Raw genomic sequence first — 17,820 nt, 5'->3', positions numbered from 1 at the left:
AACAGAAAATACCAAGGCATATCCATGCAGAAAACAGGGAGATGTGTGGTGGTGGTATCTAAAAGCATGCCACACTTAAATAGGGGCTTCTTAATACTATAGGAAGCAGATATTTTTACTCAAAAATTGAGACTGGGTTAAGAGAACAAATACAAATATTGCATTGTATGCTGGTTAGATAGAAGACAAGCTGTTTTTTATCAAGAAAGTGATTAAATGCTGGAAAATATTAGCTACAAAGCTTGCCACATTGCATCTGAAGATTTACAAAATAGGATGCATTTTTATCTACCTGGAACGATTTAAGTGGGATATTGACTGAAGCTGCAGGATAAACTAGAGGTCCTTTCAAGGTCTCTTCCCATCCAAAGAATCTACAGTTAACCAGAAAAACATTTAATTATGTACAACCTACTCATTCAAATCTGAATATACGAACTTAAAAGTTTTCTGCTTATCAAATAAGATTGTAACCAAAACAAAGTAAATTGAGTAGGATTCTACTTGATGAATACATGAAGATAAAGCTTAAAAAATAAAAAATGCAAACGTTCCACCCTTCAAATGAGTCCATGAGGGATAGGAATGGGATCTGAGAGAGTCTGTTGCAGAAGGGGCTAACTGAGCATGACTTTGATAAACAGCAACGTGGACATCAAGGTTAATTCAACCGCACCAGCTTTTAGGTTTCTGCAGCAACATTTGCAAGATGCCCTGCAGGTTCCTCTCCTGTAGAGGCAGCCAGGGTGTAAAGGTATCCTGTTGCCAGTAGGGTGAAATTTGGCACTGCACCATTGGGACTCGTGAAAAGTAAGAAATGAAATCTCTAGATTTCCGTTCGATCTAGTGTGGCAGACATAGTCCACAAGCCGTTTTAAGTCTCCTTCTAGGTGATAGCTGTGTAAGCTTGGGCACAGAACTCAACTTCTAAAGCTTCAGTTTAATGGTCTGTAAAATGAAGATCACGTTCCCTTTCTCATAGTATTGCTGTGAGGAATAAAGGAAGAACCTGCTTAGTGCTACATCTGGCACGTAGAAGATGTCCATAACATTGGCTATAAGAGTCACATTATTATTTATAGACACAATCTAAAAATAAAAAAAGCTAACATGACCATTAACCTATAAATGTTTTTGAATGTCTAAAGTCATATGCCAAGGCTCTTTCTATCTTCTCTTTGGTTTTGTAGGGTTATTATCAAAGCAATGAATTCATCATAACCCAGCATCCTCTTCTCCACACCATCAAGGATTTCTGGAGGATGATATGGGACCATAATGCCCAGCTGGTCGTTATGCTTCCAGATGGTCAAAACATGGTAAGTCCCTCAGGTCACTTTTGGCATGTGCTTTGCAGGGTAAGCATCAAAGCACAATTACCCGAAGTTCAGCATACAAACAACCTATTTTTTTCAACTAATAAACTAATATTGAAGTTGCACCTTGTCTATTATTGGACCTGGTTTGGATGCAATATCCCAGGTCCGAAATTGTTGAATGGCAGTTTTAAATAAAAGTCGGTTAAAATTCACTTAAGTATCTATTACGCTGCTTAAGGAAATTAGAATTGCAATCATGAAGGAAATCAGTCCATATACTTCTATTTACATTTTTTTAAATAAAACTTATTAGGATATTTTAAGAGTAAATTTTGAAATTCAAAGAAAAATTTGAGTTGAATTTTCTACGGCAACCAGTTAATTTTATTTCACAGTCTGACTTAGACATTTTATTAAAATCTAGAATCATGTTTGTTTTTTAATCCTCCAGGCAGAAGATGAATTTGTTTACTGGCCAAATAAAGATGAGCCTATCAATTGTGAGAGTTTTAAGGTCACTCTTATGGCTGAAGAGCACAAATGTCTGTCTAATGAAGAAAAACTTATAATGCAAGATTTTATCTTAGAAGCTACACAGGTATGGACATAGTTTAAATGACAAATTTTTCATCTTAAGCATATGTTAAATGTAGGAAGATTTAAAGATCTGTCCTAGAAATAAAAAGAAGGAATCTGATTTCTTACAGATTGAGACAGATTACCCAAATAATAAATTTTACCTTACTTATCATTTTCATTTTCAAAATCTTATAGAATCATTAAACAATTAGCCATCACTAAACTCTACCATCCCTGACTTCTACATGCATAGGAAGTCAAAGATTTCCTTTCACCCCAAAGCAGTTGCTGATAGAAGTTAAATTGAAAATAGAGTAAAAAAATAATTTCATTAATCCTAATTCTCATGTTTTAAGGCAAGTCCTTACCTTGTATTCTCCTAAGTAAAATGGGGAAAATACTACCTACCAAAACAAGCTTACTGCTCTCCACCGATGTACAGTGGGGTGTTAAGTGAAAAACTGCTTTGAAAATGTGCAGTGCAATGAACTAGGGTTGTTTATTAAGCTCCTGATTATCTCTGAGGTACCAATTTGAATTCTTTGTCAATAATTATTTCTATGACTACAGCACAGTTCATAAATTATCATATAGCTCCTGTAAAAGACTGGAAGATGCTAATAATGTTGCGTAAGGCACGTGAGATTCAGAGGGACTTTCTCAATCAGAAAAAAATTAAATCATGTCTTAGATGGTTTAAGTGTTTCACCTTACCCTAATTCTGAAACTGGTAAAAACATATAGAGTGTATAAGAAGATTCAGTATTCACTAGAATATTTGATTGACCAAAACTTATAAAATTGATAATACAAATACATTGTTTTCTAAATGTTTTAGAGTTCCACCTGAAGTTGATGTTTTATATTATATTTTGTGAGTCAAGGGTCCAGTTTTATTATTTTCATGTGAATAACCATTGTTCCGGCATCATTTATAGATCAACAATACCAGTTCAGTCATAAATCAAATTTCTGTATGTGTATAAGCCACTTTAGGAAACTGGGGATCAGAAGTTTAAGAGATTTTAAGTCACACAACCTGGTTTGGTCACTTCAGCAAGGATCAGAACTGGGACTGGAGTAGAAACCATGTCTCCATCCTCCTTTCCAGCATTCCTACACTGTGTCAAGCCGTCTTATTCTTCCCTTAGTTAAACCTGAGTAATGCTGGTATTTGAAGAAGTCTATGCTATTTTTTGCTTTTTTCTTTTTTTTAAATTTAAGTATAGTTGATGTACAATATTATATAAGTTACAGGTATACGATATAGTGATTCACAATTTTTTTTTCTGAAAACCACAAATTTTAAAGTGTCTTATTATGGAACAAAATAACTGATACAACCTAAACTTTAAAAAATAGAATATCGTTACCCCATAACTATCTGGATGCCATCACACTATTACAATCCTGCTTTCTGATGTGGTTAAAAATTTTTCCTTTTAAATATTGAAATGTTAAAAGAAAAAAGAACAAGCTAAACTGAGTATTTAATACATTCGTAGGAATAGAAGGAATGTGACAAGGATTAGAATTTTATAATATACATTAGACATTTATGCAAAAGGTATTCCATTTTTCAGAGAGGTCTCCCCATTTCCTTGTCTTTTTCTATCTTCCTCAGAGCAATAAACAGTAATTACTCCTCTCGTAGATAAGCTGCTCCATTGAGTTGGACGGTGATTACATCCTTACGTTTCAAGTCACTATCACCTCCAAAAACTACCTGTCATTTCACTGCAGGGTCACTGCACTGTTCACAGTAAAATTATACTCCTCAAATTTGAAGAGCGTGAACAGAAGCTAGAGGCCCAAGGATTTTTAGGTACTGATTTAGTAAAAGGGTCTACTGGCACAGACCTTCTATTTATTCATATTTTTAAAACTGCAATAAAAGCAATGAAAGCTCCTTTAATGAAAAAGGAACCCAGGAATGAGGTCATTCAATATCTAGATATATTTTAAGTACAAATACCAGGTTATTTCCTGATTAGTGTCAGGTAAATATCTAAACTATCTAACCCAAATTCTGGTCTCAGGGAAAAAGATCAGAGACAATTACAAAGAAAGTGCTTCTTATCAGGTCCGTTGTTAAAACAATGAGATCCTTCGGGACACGTTAGTCTCTCTCTTTATCAGAGATTTCTGTTGATCCTCTTGTTGGTAATCCATTTATGTCTGCACCCTTATAGGCTACTTTGCCTTTGTTTTTATCATTGGATTCTCACATAGCTTTCCTAGGCCACGTGCGACTAACAAAGGGGGAGATCAGAGGGTGTATATACGGCTCCAGGAACTTTTTGTAGACCCAGAGCAGAACTGGAATGAGGATGCAGGGAATGCATACCATTGTGCCAGGCCTGGGCTCCTGAGCTGCTGCAGCCTCCAAGCCCCAGTGGCGATGTGCCGTGATTCACAGTTTTTAAAGGAAGAGATCTATGCTATTCTTAGAACAAATTAGAAAACTGAAGATTTCTTTTTGTAAGTTCAGATTTATCGGCACAGATACACCTTTGTTCGTGATTTGACTGGCAAGAAAAGCCCACAAACAAGGTTTATTTTTGAGTCAAAAAGAGATCACCTCTGTACCAGGCAAATGCGGGGTCACGGCCGTTCCTTCCTTTCCGTGACGGAGGACGGGCTGCAACTGCTGCTGCCCACTCAGCGTGTGATTTGGTTTTATCGCCTTCCTATAATTCCTGATTTTCCTCAATTCATCTCCTCACCAACCACTATGACACTTCCTAAAACATTCATTTTTACCTCTTCTTATAGGATGATTATGTACTTGAAGTGAGGCATTTTCAGTGTCCCAAATGGCCAAATCCGGATAGCCCCATTAGTAAAACTTTTGAACTTACAAGTATTATCAAAGAAGAAGCTGCCACCAGGGATGGACCCGTGATTGTTCACGATGAGTAAGTTCCACACTTTACATCAGTTCACACCTCACATGCTCTGAGTGTATGCGTAATTCTGTTGTCTCTGTATTAACCTACTACTTTGGACCCATAGTGAATTGTCTGCTTCTCATGGACAGGATTAATACAGAATAGTCTGGGTTTTTTTTTTTTTCCACTTCTCTTGGACCTCCTGTTGAAGGCAGAAGCTGTGTGTGTGATCACAAGCATCTGCTCTTGCATTCTATGCTGAGACTACTTTGTGTGATGAGTCAGTGTTTTGGAACCTGAATTTTTATAGGTGGTAACCAATGAGACATTTCTAAGCCATTGACCTCCTGGGATAGGAGTAAAATTGATATATATTTTATTCACCAGAAACCGGAGTTTTTACCCAATAGATCTTTCCTGGTTTCTGTTGTTAACAAATAAAAAAATGCATATGCTGGAATTATGTTATATATCGATACATATTATGTATGATGTATATGATACATGTTATGTAATATATATTATAACCTCAGTCAGATCATTCTCATCTACTGCCAACCCCTTCCAGAGTACTAAAATAAAAAATGTATCACCAAATATTGTACTTCTATAAAGTATCTCATTACTAATATCATGAACACGACCCAATGATTCACATTAAACCACGGTTCCATGCACAATAAAGTAATGAGACAATTTATTAAACATTTCAGTGTGCTTGATGCCAAGTTGCCAAGGCCACGTTCTCTGTGAGTTCCAAATGTGAACGTTTGATGCATGTGAGTGGAGTCTTTTTCCCTTCCATTTGCTTCCAGGCATGGAGGAGTGACAGCAGGAACTTTCTGTGCTCTGACAACTCTTATGCACCAACTAGAGAAAGAAAATTCCGTGGATGTTTACCAGGTAGCCAAGATGATCAATTTGATGAGGCCAGGAGTCTTTGCCGACATTGTAAGTAATAAAGCAGTAAACCAAACTTTTCCTATTAGAGCACTCGTTACTTTCTAGAGGCTACCAAAATCATTTTGTATCCTGAATCAAAAAAGATCGCACTGATAATATTAGCATGTAGTTTTCAAGCTGAATTATGTTCAGTCTGCAATCCATAGAACTGAAACAATAAACATTTAAAGTTTATTTTCCAGAAAATTGATGGATCAAAATGTTTAAATTTCATTGTGTGCCTTTTTGCAAGACTTACTGTAATTCTGAAAAATATTCTCAGTAGACATACCAACGAATCTGATTTATCCAACAAAATAAATAGTTATTTTCCCAGGGCTTGGGTTCTACATAGCCTCAAAGAAGAGTCAGAAGATAGACTTCAACTGTTCACTTTTTCTCAAGCCAAATTCGTTTTCTGAACTTAAGAAGTTGCTAATTCTGGGGGTACTTTTTAAAAGAGAGAGAGAGAGGCTCATACAATCAAGGAAGAGCATAGCACATCTAGAAAGATGTCTCAACTCTGAGAAAAATTTGGAAGTTGTTATTATAGAAACAGGGGCTAGAAAGACAATAGGGAACTTTGTGCAAATGCCCCGGTGGGAGAAGCTTAGGTGGATGCGGAAGTCATAGGCTTACTTCCAGCTTCCTGGTCTGGGTATGTGTAAGGGCCTTAATAAAGGGTCCATCTTCAAAGCTCCATCCTAGACCAGCTGGCCAGAGAGCAAGGTAACCCTTTTTTTTACGTATAAATTTATTTATTTATTTATTTATTTATTTATTTATTTATTTATTGGCTGCATTGGGTCTTCATTGCTACACACAGGCTTTCTCTAGTTGCAGCGAGCGGGGGCTGCTCTTTATTGTGGTGCACAGGCTCCTCATTGCGGTTGCCTCTCCTGTTGTGGAGCATGGGCTCTAGGTGCGCGGGCTTCAGCAGTTGTGGAGTGTGGGCTCAATAGCTGTGGCGCACAGGCTTAGTTGCTCTGCAGCATGTGGGATCTTCCTGGAGCAGGGACTGAACTGGTGTCCCCTGCATTGGCAGGCGGATTCTTAACCACTACGCCACTTAGAAAGTCCCAAGCAAGGTAACCCTGTGCACGTGCACTTCAAATGAGTTGTGTTGTATCAGGCTTGTCTTGTATGAAATTGCTTTCCAGAGACTAAACTTATACCCAAGTTTCACAAATGCATTTAATGAAACGTGGTCCTAATGATTCTCTACTATGGTGGCAGCCACTGGCTCATGTTCTTTGTAACTGCCTTCCCCCACCTCACCATCCCTGAGTTAGCATCTGTAAGAGAACAACTATTTTAATCTTCTGCATGTCTTTACTCTAAGACAACAGCAGGGCACATGCTCTCCTTTGCACCAAGCAGGACGTAAGACCGTAAGACCGTAAGACCGGTCGGGCTGGTAGAGTGTGAAGAATACTTGGGTTGTGAAAGGCCTGCATTCCTCGTGAGTTCCTGGGCTGACAGTGCAGTCCTGAGACCTCTTCATAAATAGACAAACACAACAGATTTCATAACTAGAGAAAGGAAAATGAGTAACTTAGTGGGTTACTGGAGCCTAGCACCAAAGGGTTTACACACAAGGTGATAAAACCATATCAGAACCTTATCCCATCACCTTCTGATTCCATGAAGTTTGAACAGAAATGGGGTGCTTACCATTGGCAAATGTACGTGGGCCAATGTTCTAGGTCAATGGGTGTTGGCTAATTATAGAGCCACTTTAAATTTAATCAGAAAGAGATGTGACTATGGATGGTATACCTCTGCTGATTATAGCAGACCCCTGAACACAATGCCCTTCCATGGACAGTGGCAAAGAGTGACTACACACATTCCTTCTTTGCGCAGATGTATGTCTTCACTGAGCTTCCTGTGTCTAACGTCCCATTCTCTGTTCTCCAGGAGCAGTATCAGTTTCTCTACAAAGCAGTCCTCAGCCTTGTGAGCACGAGGCAGGAAGAGAATCCGTCCACCTCTCTGGACAGTAACGGCGCAGCATTACCTGATGGAAATAGAGCTGAGAGCTTAGAGTCTTTAGTTTAACACAGAAAGGGGTGAGAAGAGTCCACATCTGGGCACTGCTTTCCTCTTTCTAAAATTAGACAGGAAAATCAGTCCAATTCTGTTATCTGTTTACTTCACATCACCTGATAGTAACTCTCATGACATAGGATTTTGCTGCCAAATTTACATTATTAACAATGTGTGCCTTTCTGCAGAACTTCCTGTAATTCACTTACTGTGTTTAAACTAAAATGATTGAAATTTACAGTATTTCTAAGAATGGAATTGTGGTATCTTTTTTTCATATTGATTTTAACAGAAAATTTCAATTTATAGATATTAGGAATTCCCAACTACAGAAAACATGTTTGTTTTTAGTGTCAAATTTTTAGCTGTATTTGTAGCAATCATCAGGTTTGCTAGAAATATAACTTTTAATATAGTGTACTGTAAATAAAACAGTCCGTTCCCTGTGATATTCAACACTTTACAACCACAGTGTTCACCTAAAGTAGAAATAATCTGATACTTACTGTAAATACTGCTCTAGCATCTCCATGGACCAAATTTATATTTATAATTGTAGATTTTTATATTTTACTACTGAGTCAGTTTTCTAGTTCTGTGAAATTGTTTAGTTTAACGATGCAGCTCATCATCTGGTCTTACTCTCTGAGTCTTCTGATATTGTTTTGTGTTGTGATTAACTCTGTTTCAGCATGTAATTTTAACTTTTATGGAAAATAAAAACACATTTGTTTTGAAAGATGTTTTTATGAGAATAACACCTTACCCAACATTGTTTAAGTGGTTTTTATCCAAGGCATTGCAAAAATAAATATAAATATTGCCATCGGTTTGTGTTTGCTTGTGGAGCGCTGAGGCATGTGTAGCAGAAAATTGTGGGCATGTTCCCTCTGAGATGATGGACTTGAAAGAAGGATGATGTGATGGAATAATTTATAGAGCAGTGATCGCCAAACTGTGCATTAAGGCACACAGGAAGCTCACAAAATTGAACATTTTTGAGGACAACACAGCAATGTGTACTGACAGTGCACAATTACCACTATTAAATTATTTGGATCTAACTACTTAATAAACAGAACCATTATGTATTTCCTTTGGTTTAGGGGAGATATGAAAATGTTACTCAGAAACTGAGGGCACGATGTACCAAGAAGTGTTGGGAAACTTTCGTTTAGAACCAAGCTGGGAGTTTTAGAAGCAGACAGATTTGCCAGCCAGGGAGAAGCTAAGCTGGTTTGGAAGCCAAATGGGTGAATAGACAAGGACCAGGAGGTCGTAACTACCAGAGTGGATAAAGGTAAGAAGTCTTAGGTGAAGGCAAATTGTCAGGATTCAAGAGCTGTGTGGAGGTGAAGGGCAGGAAGGCAGGGAATGCTGGGTAACGAGCCTGCTCTGGTGCTGGAAGCAGTCCCCTGCCTCAGCCAGGAGTGTTTTAGAACACTGCCCGATGAGGGGGCACCAGTCCTCAAGAATGCCCAGCTCTGTACTTAAAGCGGGAAGTCAGGAAAAGTTTCGTTTAAACCAGTGGTTCTCAGAGTGTGGTTCCCAAACCAGTAGCATCAGCAACATCCAAAAACTTGTTAGAAATGCAAATTTGGGCTCCCATCCCAGATCTAAGTGCCATTTGGAGAGAAGATTGTATGAGTATTTTTATGTCTAAATACTCTTTGGCTTTCCAAGAGGTGTACAGTTTACACTCCCACTGCTAAGGTATTGGAGTCTTAGTGTTCCACTCCCGGGTTCCGGCCTCTGTTCAAACATCTCCTCTTCAGGACAGCATTCCCCAATCGGCCTGTCAGAAGTAGCATCCCCTCCTGTAGCATCCCCTCCTCCTGAGGAAGATATTCAAAACATTCAGCGCTGATCATCAGAAGGGACCTGAGCTGGCTCAGTGTCCCACGTGTGTCCTAGCTGAACATCAGCCCACCTCTCTGCAACCCCCTTGCCCCCAGGCCCTCCCATCTCCTTATCCTGCTTTCTTTTTCTCTGTAGCACATTTTGTTTCCTGACATACTTTATGTTTGTTTTTGTCTGTCCATTAGTATATAAGCTCCACGAGGAGGGGAATTTTGACTCTCTTGTAAACCTCTGTATTTCCACACCTAGAACAGTACCTGGCGCATTAAAAACACTCAGTGCATTTTAGATGAATGAATGAATAAAGAATGAATTAATTAAGGAATTGGTTTTTGTCTTTTTTGTTAACCTAGGACAAAAATACTCTTTAATCATCCTGGGAAACCTGACACTCCATAGGTAGTGCTCCTCAACAGACAATAAATGTATCATTTTGACCCATTTTTTTTCTGTAGCACCTTTGTAAAATAGCCCAATCGAAAAAAGGGCGTTCTATACAGATTTACCTCCAATATTATATCACGCAGAGCAGCTTTGCAATCTGCAGAGGGGTATTAAAGATGAGCGTGATTTATCTATTTAGCTAAATGCACCAAAACTATAGTCTGTCATAGTTCCCAGTCTGATACTCACTGCGAATTTATGACAGCTGCTTCTTCATAACAAATTAATAGTAATATTTAATATGTGCATGTTCTTCTCAATATTACACCATAGGACATTTAATTTTTACATTTCTCATCTGAACGTTCGCATCCAAATGCTAACATCTAATTTGTTAGCATCTAAAATGACTTTGCTCTATTTATTTATTTATTTATTTATCTCATTGGCTGCATTGGGTTTTCGTTGCTGCGCACGGGCTTTCTCTAGCTGCAGCAAGCAGGGGCTACTCTTCGTTGTGGTGCATGGGCCCCTCATTGTGGTGGCCTCTCCTGTTGCAGAGCACGGGCTCTAGGCACGCGGGCCTCAGTAGTTGTGGCACATGGACTCAACAGCTGTGGCTCATGGGCTCTAGAATGCACAGGCTCAATAGCTGTGGCGCACGGGCCCAGCTGCTCCATGGCATGTGGCATCTTCCTGGGGCAGGGCTCGAACCCGTGTCCCCTGCGTTGGCAGGCAGACTCCCACCAACTGTGCCACCTAGGAAGTCCCTGACTTTGCTCTAATATACAAAACTTAGAAAAGAAACTTAGAAATGTACCTTTATAAGCAGATACATTTTAGTTTCTTAGAATTGAATTTCACTCATAATCAGCACATTGAATCAGAAACACTAAGTAGTTTTGGGATTAAAATGAATTTTTTAGAGAGAGTGGGAAAAATCTACACATTTGTCAAAATAAACAAAAACACACTCATTATTATAAACCATGATTGAATATCATCCACTCACTGGCTAATTGCAAAATATTCTTGTACATTAGAGGTCTCCTCCTCATTAGTACAATATTGATGTGTTAGAATAGGTGGTATTTAATGTTAAGTCATATAAATGAAATGCACTATACTTGTTTTAAAAATCTAGACAGCCTTGGCATTAAATTATAGTTAACAAGTTTTTTAAGGTAATCATTTTTTTAGGTGTGTATGTGTTAATTTATTTATTTGGTTGTGCCGGGTCTTAGCTGCGGCAGGTGGGTTCCTTAGCTGTGGTATTTGAACTCTTAGTTGCGGCATGCATGTGGGGTCTAGTTCCCCTACCAGGGATTGAACCCAGCGCCTCTGCCTTGGGAGCTCGGAGTCTTAACCACTGCACCACCAGGAAAGTCCCAAGGTAATCATTTTTAAAAAGAAAAAAATAAGATTTGAAAGTGGAAGTAAGAAAAACTGTGGGTGTGAGATTGAAATTTCTTGTTACATACACAACTCCTAATCAGCCCATCACCTGGGACACATACTAAGCAGCTCAAGCCACACAGCCTGACCTTTGAAAAATCCCACATATGCTAATTTGTAATCCTTCCCTCTGCAACTTTGGACATGCCTTTCTCAGATTCCTATCATCTTGCTTCAATCCTAGGGGAGTTGCTTCAGTTCTGAATTATCCACATGGAGAAATGAATTGATGCAAGTAATTTTTTCCTTGCTGCTAACTTGTTTAAGGAAGCTATGTATTGAAAACTATAGCATTAAGGTTCCTAATGAAAACTATTAAATGAGAGAAGTCTCTTGTAGCACCTTTACTTCAAGTAAGTGTTTTAAAAGACTCAAGAAGTTAAAAGCATATTTCTTGGGCTTTTTAGAGAGTAAATGAAAAACATTCCACACTCTGTCTATACGATATGTCTAGTTCTAATCTCACAAGAATACGTAAAAATGTTCGAAGAACCACTTAGAGAAAAAAATGAAATAGAAAATAACTAAAGCCAATGAGGAAAAATTGATAACTGGGGTCATTTCTGTATATTCACAGAATCCACCTCCATGCCACTCTCCTTCTGGGATGCCTTCCTGTGGCAAATTGTATTTTCCAAGAGTAGCCCCAAAATAGCTTTCAGCTCACATGTGACTCATTGAAACTCACCCCAGTGTGAAGTGGATCTGTGGTCCCTTGCCTTGAATTTGGGTGGACTTGTGACTACAGTGAAAGTGATGACACGTGATTTTTGAGGTTAAGTCATAAAAGGCAATACAGCGTCTTCCTGATTCTGTTGGATGTTCACTCTTAGAACAGCATCACCATCTTTGGCAAACCCACACATGGAAGATACATGTGGAAAGAAACCAAGGTCCTGGTCCACTGTCCCAGCTGAGCTAGAACCAACTTGCAAGCATGTGAACAAGCTCTCTTGAAGTGGACCCCCCCATCCCCCAGCCAAGAGAGACTGGGTGGGGCAGAGACCAAGCTGTTCCCAGTGAGCCATGCCCAAATTCCAGCTTGATGGGCAAAATAAATAACTGGGTTGTTTTTTGTTTAATATTTATTTATTTATTTGGCTGCGCCAGGTCTTAGCTGCAGTATGCAGGATCTTCCTTGCCCGTTGCGACGTGTGGGGTCTTCATTGTGGCACGCAGGACCTTTAGTTGCGGCGTGCAGGATCTAGTTCCTTGACCAGGGGTAGAACCAGGGCCCCCTGCATTGGAGCGCAGCATCTTAACCACTGGACCACCAGGGAAGTCCCTAAATGTTGTTTCAAGCCATTACATTTTGAGGTAGCCAGTTACACCATGACAGTAACCAGAACACTTCTTATATTTCAAAGCCTAAAAAGCTATAAACTATTATATTTCCCGGACTCCTTTACATTTAGGGTTCTGGGTGTGAGTTATATTCCACCAAACACAGGCAGCCATAAAGTCTGGAGATACAGATGGTATTATTTTATCATGCATTGTAAAACTGTCATGAACTGCATATTATGTATCTGCTTATACCTCCTGAGTTGCAACTCGCCCTGTAAATACCCTCACACAAGATTTAGAAGACATAGGCCATCCATGTTTGTTGAATGTGGAACTGAGAGAAAGGGAAGCATTCTTTGTTGCTTCGTCCAGACCAAGTAAGGAAGAGAGTGCTTGCCGTTTTCTAAGATAGGCAACTAGGTAGAAGAACTGGATTGGGATGAAATTCCTAGAGCAACCCCACTGAGAAACACCAGTGTATACTATAAACTCTTAAATCTACATTGGGTTTAAGAAGTCTGGGAGACATCCAAACAAAGATGTCCAGGGGTTGCATACATACTCTGAAGCTCACGTGAGAAAGTTTGGGGTTCATGAGAGATATAGATGATATTTTAAGCCATAGGGTAGGATGCATGCACTCAGAGAAAACACACATAAAGAAAATAAAAGCTGGAAAGAACCCTAAAAAGCATCATCATTTAACAGACGGGGCAGAAGAATAATGGGCTGAATAGGACCACCCTCTTCACTAAGCATCTTATTATATACTGAACCATTTGCAGTATTTCAGCCAATGTCAATCTCAAATTTCATAGACCAGAAATTAAATAGAACCACTCTGTCGCTCTGTGCCAGTCTATCTATGCCCTCATCTTTTCTCTGGGTCTGCAACTCCTATTTGATTTCTACCTCTTTTTCTTTGTTTTGTTTTTGTTTTTAAGCCATACTGTGAGGCTTATGGGATCTTAGTTCCCCGTTCAGGGATCGAACCTAGGACCCCAGTAGAGACAGTGCCAAGTCTTAACCACTGGACTGCCAGAGAATTCCATGATTTCTGCCTTTTTTTAAAAAAATTTTATTTATTTTTGGCTGCTTTGTACCTTCATTGCCGCATGTGGGCTTTCTCTAGTTGCGGTGAGCGGGGGCTGCTCTTCGTTGTGGTGCTTGGGCTTCTCATTGCAGTGCTTCTCTTGTTGCGGAGCACAGGCTCTAGGCGTGCATGGGCATCAGTAGTTGTGGCACACGAGCTTTGTTGCTCCTTGCCATGTGGGATCTCCCAGGCCCAGGGATCAAACCTATGTCCCCTGCATTGGCAGGCAGATTCTTAACCACTGCACCACCAGGGAGGTCCCTCTACCTCTTTTTAATCATTTCTCTCAAGAAGAAACCATGTTATCAATAGTTTGCTAATGAGGCAAGCATGTTTTTTCTCTATTGGAGTTATGGGGTGGGAGGGGGACCTTCTGATCAAGTGTGGTGGCTTGTTTCACCCTGTGCCAGCTTCACAAAGAACCTGGCTCTGAAGAAATGAACTTAAATTATTGAAGTCAAGCTCTGGGCTGCTGCTGTAGTTATGCCTGGCAAGAGTCCAGAATCATCTTCAAAGACAGAGCAATATCACTGCGGTTTCATCAGGCTCTTGGGCTTGGAGTGGGCCTCCCAGGGCTTGTGAAGATGTTATCGAGTGATGTGGTACGTGTTGTCAGTCAACATGACACTGGAAGACACTAGAAACCTTCGATGTTAGCACACCAAAAATATGAACTAGAGGGACAGAACCTGTTAACCTTGCAAGTTAAGACAATCCTGCTTTGTAATTCTTGCTAATGAACAAAAATTAAGAATGAGTGTTAGGACTAAACCAAAGTCAGAAATAGCAAGTTATTAGATTAGCTGTCAGTGACTAACAAGTATTTCTTCACAACAGGCAGCTTTTCTCACTGGATCCTTTCCAGTAGCATTCAGGTCTGGTCAATGCAGTTCCAATGCAAACAATCAACAAATGTAAACCATTGTAAAGAAAGCTAATCTATACAATATATAGATTAGCTACTTGCACACCTATGCAAATTGTGTACTGCATCTATGGGAGAGCTAATCACATCATACACACCGAATACTTATTATGGTATATATTTAATACGCTTAATATTTATTATGACATGTGATTAATATTATGACATTTTTCCCTCAGACAGTAAGTAAAGTCTGCTGTTCTAATAAATTATATATTTAACGACACTTTTTTAACAGAAGTGCCTTGAATGAGCGCTTTTCTCTAATTCCCAAAAAGACCTCACATGGGCTAGTGGTGGCCCTAGTAACCCATGGTAGGAGAGGTTTTATACATCAGCGTTCTTCTCAACTTTTATCAAGCATCTTGAGTCATCAAATGCCGATCAAATTACAATAGTTAGTCTTGTCACCTTAGGCAAGTCATTTAACTTTGTGAGACATGCTTTCTCTTCTGTAAAGTCAGAGGCCTGGCCAAATGATTATTTTGGTCCTTTCTTCTCAACCATTTTACAGTTCTCGTTATGAAGCAGGTACACCTATGGCTTGTTTGAGAAGCATGGATCCTTGAAGAGTCTTCCAATGTAACCAAAAGACTGAAGAAAATCTCAAAGCTAAAATCTCATTATCTTTAATACAAACTTCAAGCAAAAATGTTATTTAAAAAAAAAACTTATGTTTTTGAACATCTCCTAGGTATCAGGCTTTTTTCTTGCATTCTCTCAGCACCTTTATAACCATGCTGTGAGTTACTGCTGTCCTTAGTTTATGGAAAGGGAAAGAGCTAGTACGTTGTAAAACCAACCGTTGTGCTTCTCAGAGAAATATCTAGTGTCTCATGAGTCTAGAACAAGGAAAGCTGAAAATATAAATATTGGTAGTATCTGAGGAGGCCAAAAAGGCAGAAAAATCTGGAAGATGTGAGCATTGTCTACCAAAATGGTTAAGACCAGGGATTCACGAACTGTGGCTCACAGGCCACACGCTACTGCTGCAGAGAAAAATCTGGCGTCTGTTCACCCATGCCAAATAGACACACGGAGACAGAGCTTTGGAGGAGTAGAAAGGAACAGCTTTATTACTTTGCCAGGCAAAGCGGGAGCACAGTGGCTAGCGCCTCAAGAACTGTGCCCCCCTCTCTCGGGAACAGGGAGAGGTCTTATAGTCGGGGCTCGTGGACAGGGGTAGGCGATAAGGATCAAGGCAGTTACAGTCCTGCATTCTTCTGATGGGTGGGTGGTGAGGTAAGTAGGAGACAGCATCATCAACCTTCAGGTCCAAAGGGTCTGGGGTCTACATGCTTGTGGGCAGCATCCCATCATTCATCATTAACTTCTCCCACCTGGAGGGGATTTCAACAACTGCAAAATAGCTCAAAGATATTTTTGTGTGTATTGTTGATGGGGAAACAGGACCTGCCCCAAGGCTGCTCTTGACTCTTCCTCACTGGTCTATCACATCCCCTCCCTTCCCTAATTAACAACTGCTTGAATCTGCCCACTGGAACTCAGGGAAGGTCGTGGAGGTTGAATGAAGGCTGTTTTCCTATCATCAAAGAAATAGGGGACACAGAAAGGCTTTGTGCCCAGGAGCCCCACAGGGCCCTGCACGGTATCACTACTAAGAACAATCAGTCCATTCACACCCAGATCCTACCACCTTTACTGTGGAAATTTCTCCTGGAAAACTCGTAACTGAGAGCCAATACAGTGTTCACTCCATCTGTCTTTACTCAAGCTTACTGACCTTTCTTTTTCTAGCTCTAACGTTAGACCCCGCTCTTCAATCATACCCACTTAATTACTCAGTTAAAGCCCAAACCAGCTATTATATTATCTCAGTGGGTTCCCCTTCCCACCCCAGGTGCTAGTTCCCTAGTTCCCATGCCATCTGGGTGCTTGTCCAGATGGGGGGTTGAATCAGTGCAACACAAGTATTGTCTCCTAATTATATTAAAATCAATGTTGTTAAAAAACAAAACAAAACAAAAAACTGCCATAACAGGTATGTCTTTAGTTATTAATAGATTATTGAGCTCCAGATATTGTTTTTGGCAGGTGGGAACCAAGCCTTAATCAACTGTGATCCTTTTCAAATAGCATAGATGCTTTCTCAACGGCCATATGTCCCATGTATAATACCCGCTTATTTTGACAGCAGAATTGGTTTCATATGCCAGAATATGAGCACGTATCCCTAAAGAGAAACATTTTTCCTCCAAGGAGAAAAAAAGTATTTATACAACTTGATATATAATTCACACCCCATACAATTCACACAAAGTGCACAAGTCAGTGGTTTTTAGTATATTCACAGAGTTGGCCTCCATTACCACAATCAACTCTACAACATTTTCATCATCTCCCCCCCAAAACCCCCAAACTCATTAGCAGTCACTCCCACTTCCCTCCAAACGCCCCAGCCCTAGGCAACCACTTATTTACTTTCTCCATATAGAGATTTGACTACTCTGGACATTTCATGCAAATGAAATTATACATTATGTGGCTTTTCATGCCTGGCTTCTTTCCCTTAAGGTGTATCCACGTTGTAGCATATATCCGTACTTAATTTCTTTTTAATGGCCAAATAATATTCTATTGTATGAATATGCCACCTTTTGTTTATTCATTTATTATTTGATGGGCATTTGACTTGTTTTGATTTCTGGCTGTTACGAATCATGCGGCTATGTAGATAAATTTACAAGGGGTTGTGTGGCCATATTTTCATTTCTGTTATACCTAAGAGTGGAATTAATGGATTACACGGTAACTCTATGTTTAACCATTTGAGGAATTGCCAAACTGTTTCTCCAAGAAGCTGTACCATTTTACATTTCCACCAGCAGTTTACGTGGGTTCCAATTTCTCCACATTTTCACCAACACTTGTTATTGTTTTCTTAGAATAGTTATCCTGGTGACTTTGAAGTGGTATCTCATTGTAGGTTTGATTTGTATTTCCCTGATAGCTAATGTATGTTAAGCATCTTTTCATGTGCTTATTGGCCTTTTGTACATCTTCTTTGGAGAACTG

General features: G+C 39.5%; 1 protein-coding gene and 1 pseudogene across 5 annotated transcripts in view; one reads left to right on the top strand and one right to left on the bottom strand.

Annotated features, from left to right (window-relative positions):
* Nucleotides 1–9,909, top strand: part of PTPRZ1 (protein tyrosine phosphatase receptor type Z1) — a 177,183-nt gene extending 167,274 nt beyond the window's left edge. For all 5 annotated transcript variants that reach the window (XM_057731057.1, XM_057731054.1, XM_057731053.1 and 2 more), the window contains 5 exons: nucleotides 1,191–1,319; nucleotides 1,771–1,917; nucleotides 4,674–4,816; nucleotides 5,605–5,740; nucleotides 7,652–9,909. In XM_057731057.1, the coding sequence (XP_057587040.1) occupies nucleotides 1,191–1,319; nucleotides 1,771–1,917; nucleotides 4,674–4,816; nucleotides 5,605–5,740; nucleotides 7,652–7,792 (696 nt within the window). In that variant the 3' untranslated portion in view covers nucleotides 7,793–9,909. The remainder of the gene's footprint in view (nucleotides 1–1,190; nucleotides 1,320–1,770; nucleotides 1,918–4,673; nucleotides 4,817–5,604; nucleotides 5,741–7,651) is intronic.
* Nucleotides 4,018–4,248, bottom strand: LOC130851158 (UPF0729 protein C18orf32 homolog; annotated as a pseudogene).
* Nucleotides 9,910–17,820: the final 7,911 nt, after the last annotated feature.

Source organism: Hippopotamus amphibius, chromosome 4 (assembly GCF_030028045.1).
Source record: "Hippopotamus amphibius kiboko isolate mHipAmp2 chromosome 4, mHipAmp2.hap2, whole genome shotgun sequence".
Taxonomy (NCBI): Eukaryota; Metazoa; Chordata; class Mammalia; order Artiodactyla; family Hippopotamidae; genus Hippopotamus; species Hippopotamus amphibius.
This window is presented reverse-complemented; position numbering and strand designations above follow the sequence as displayed.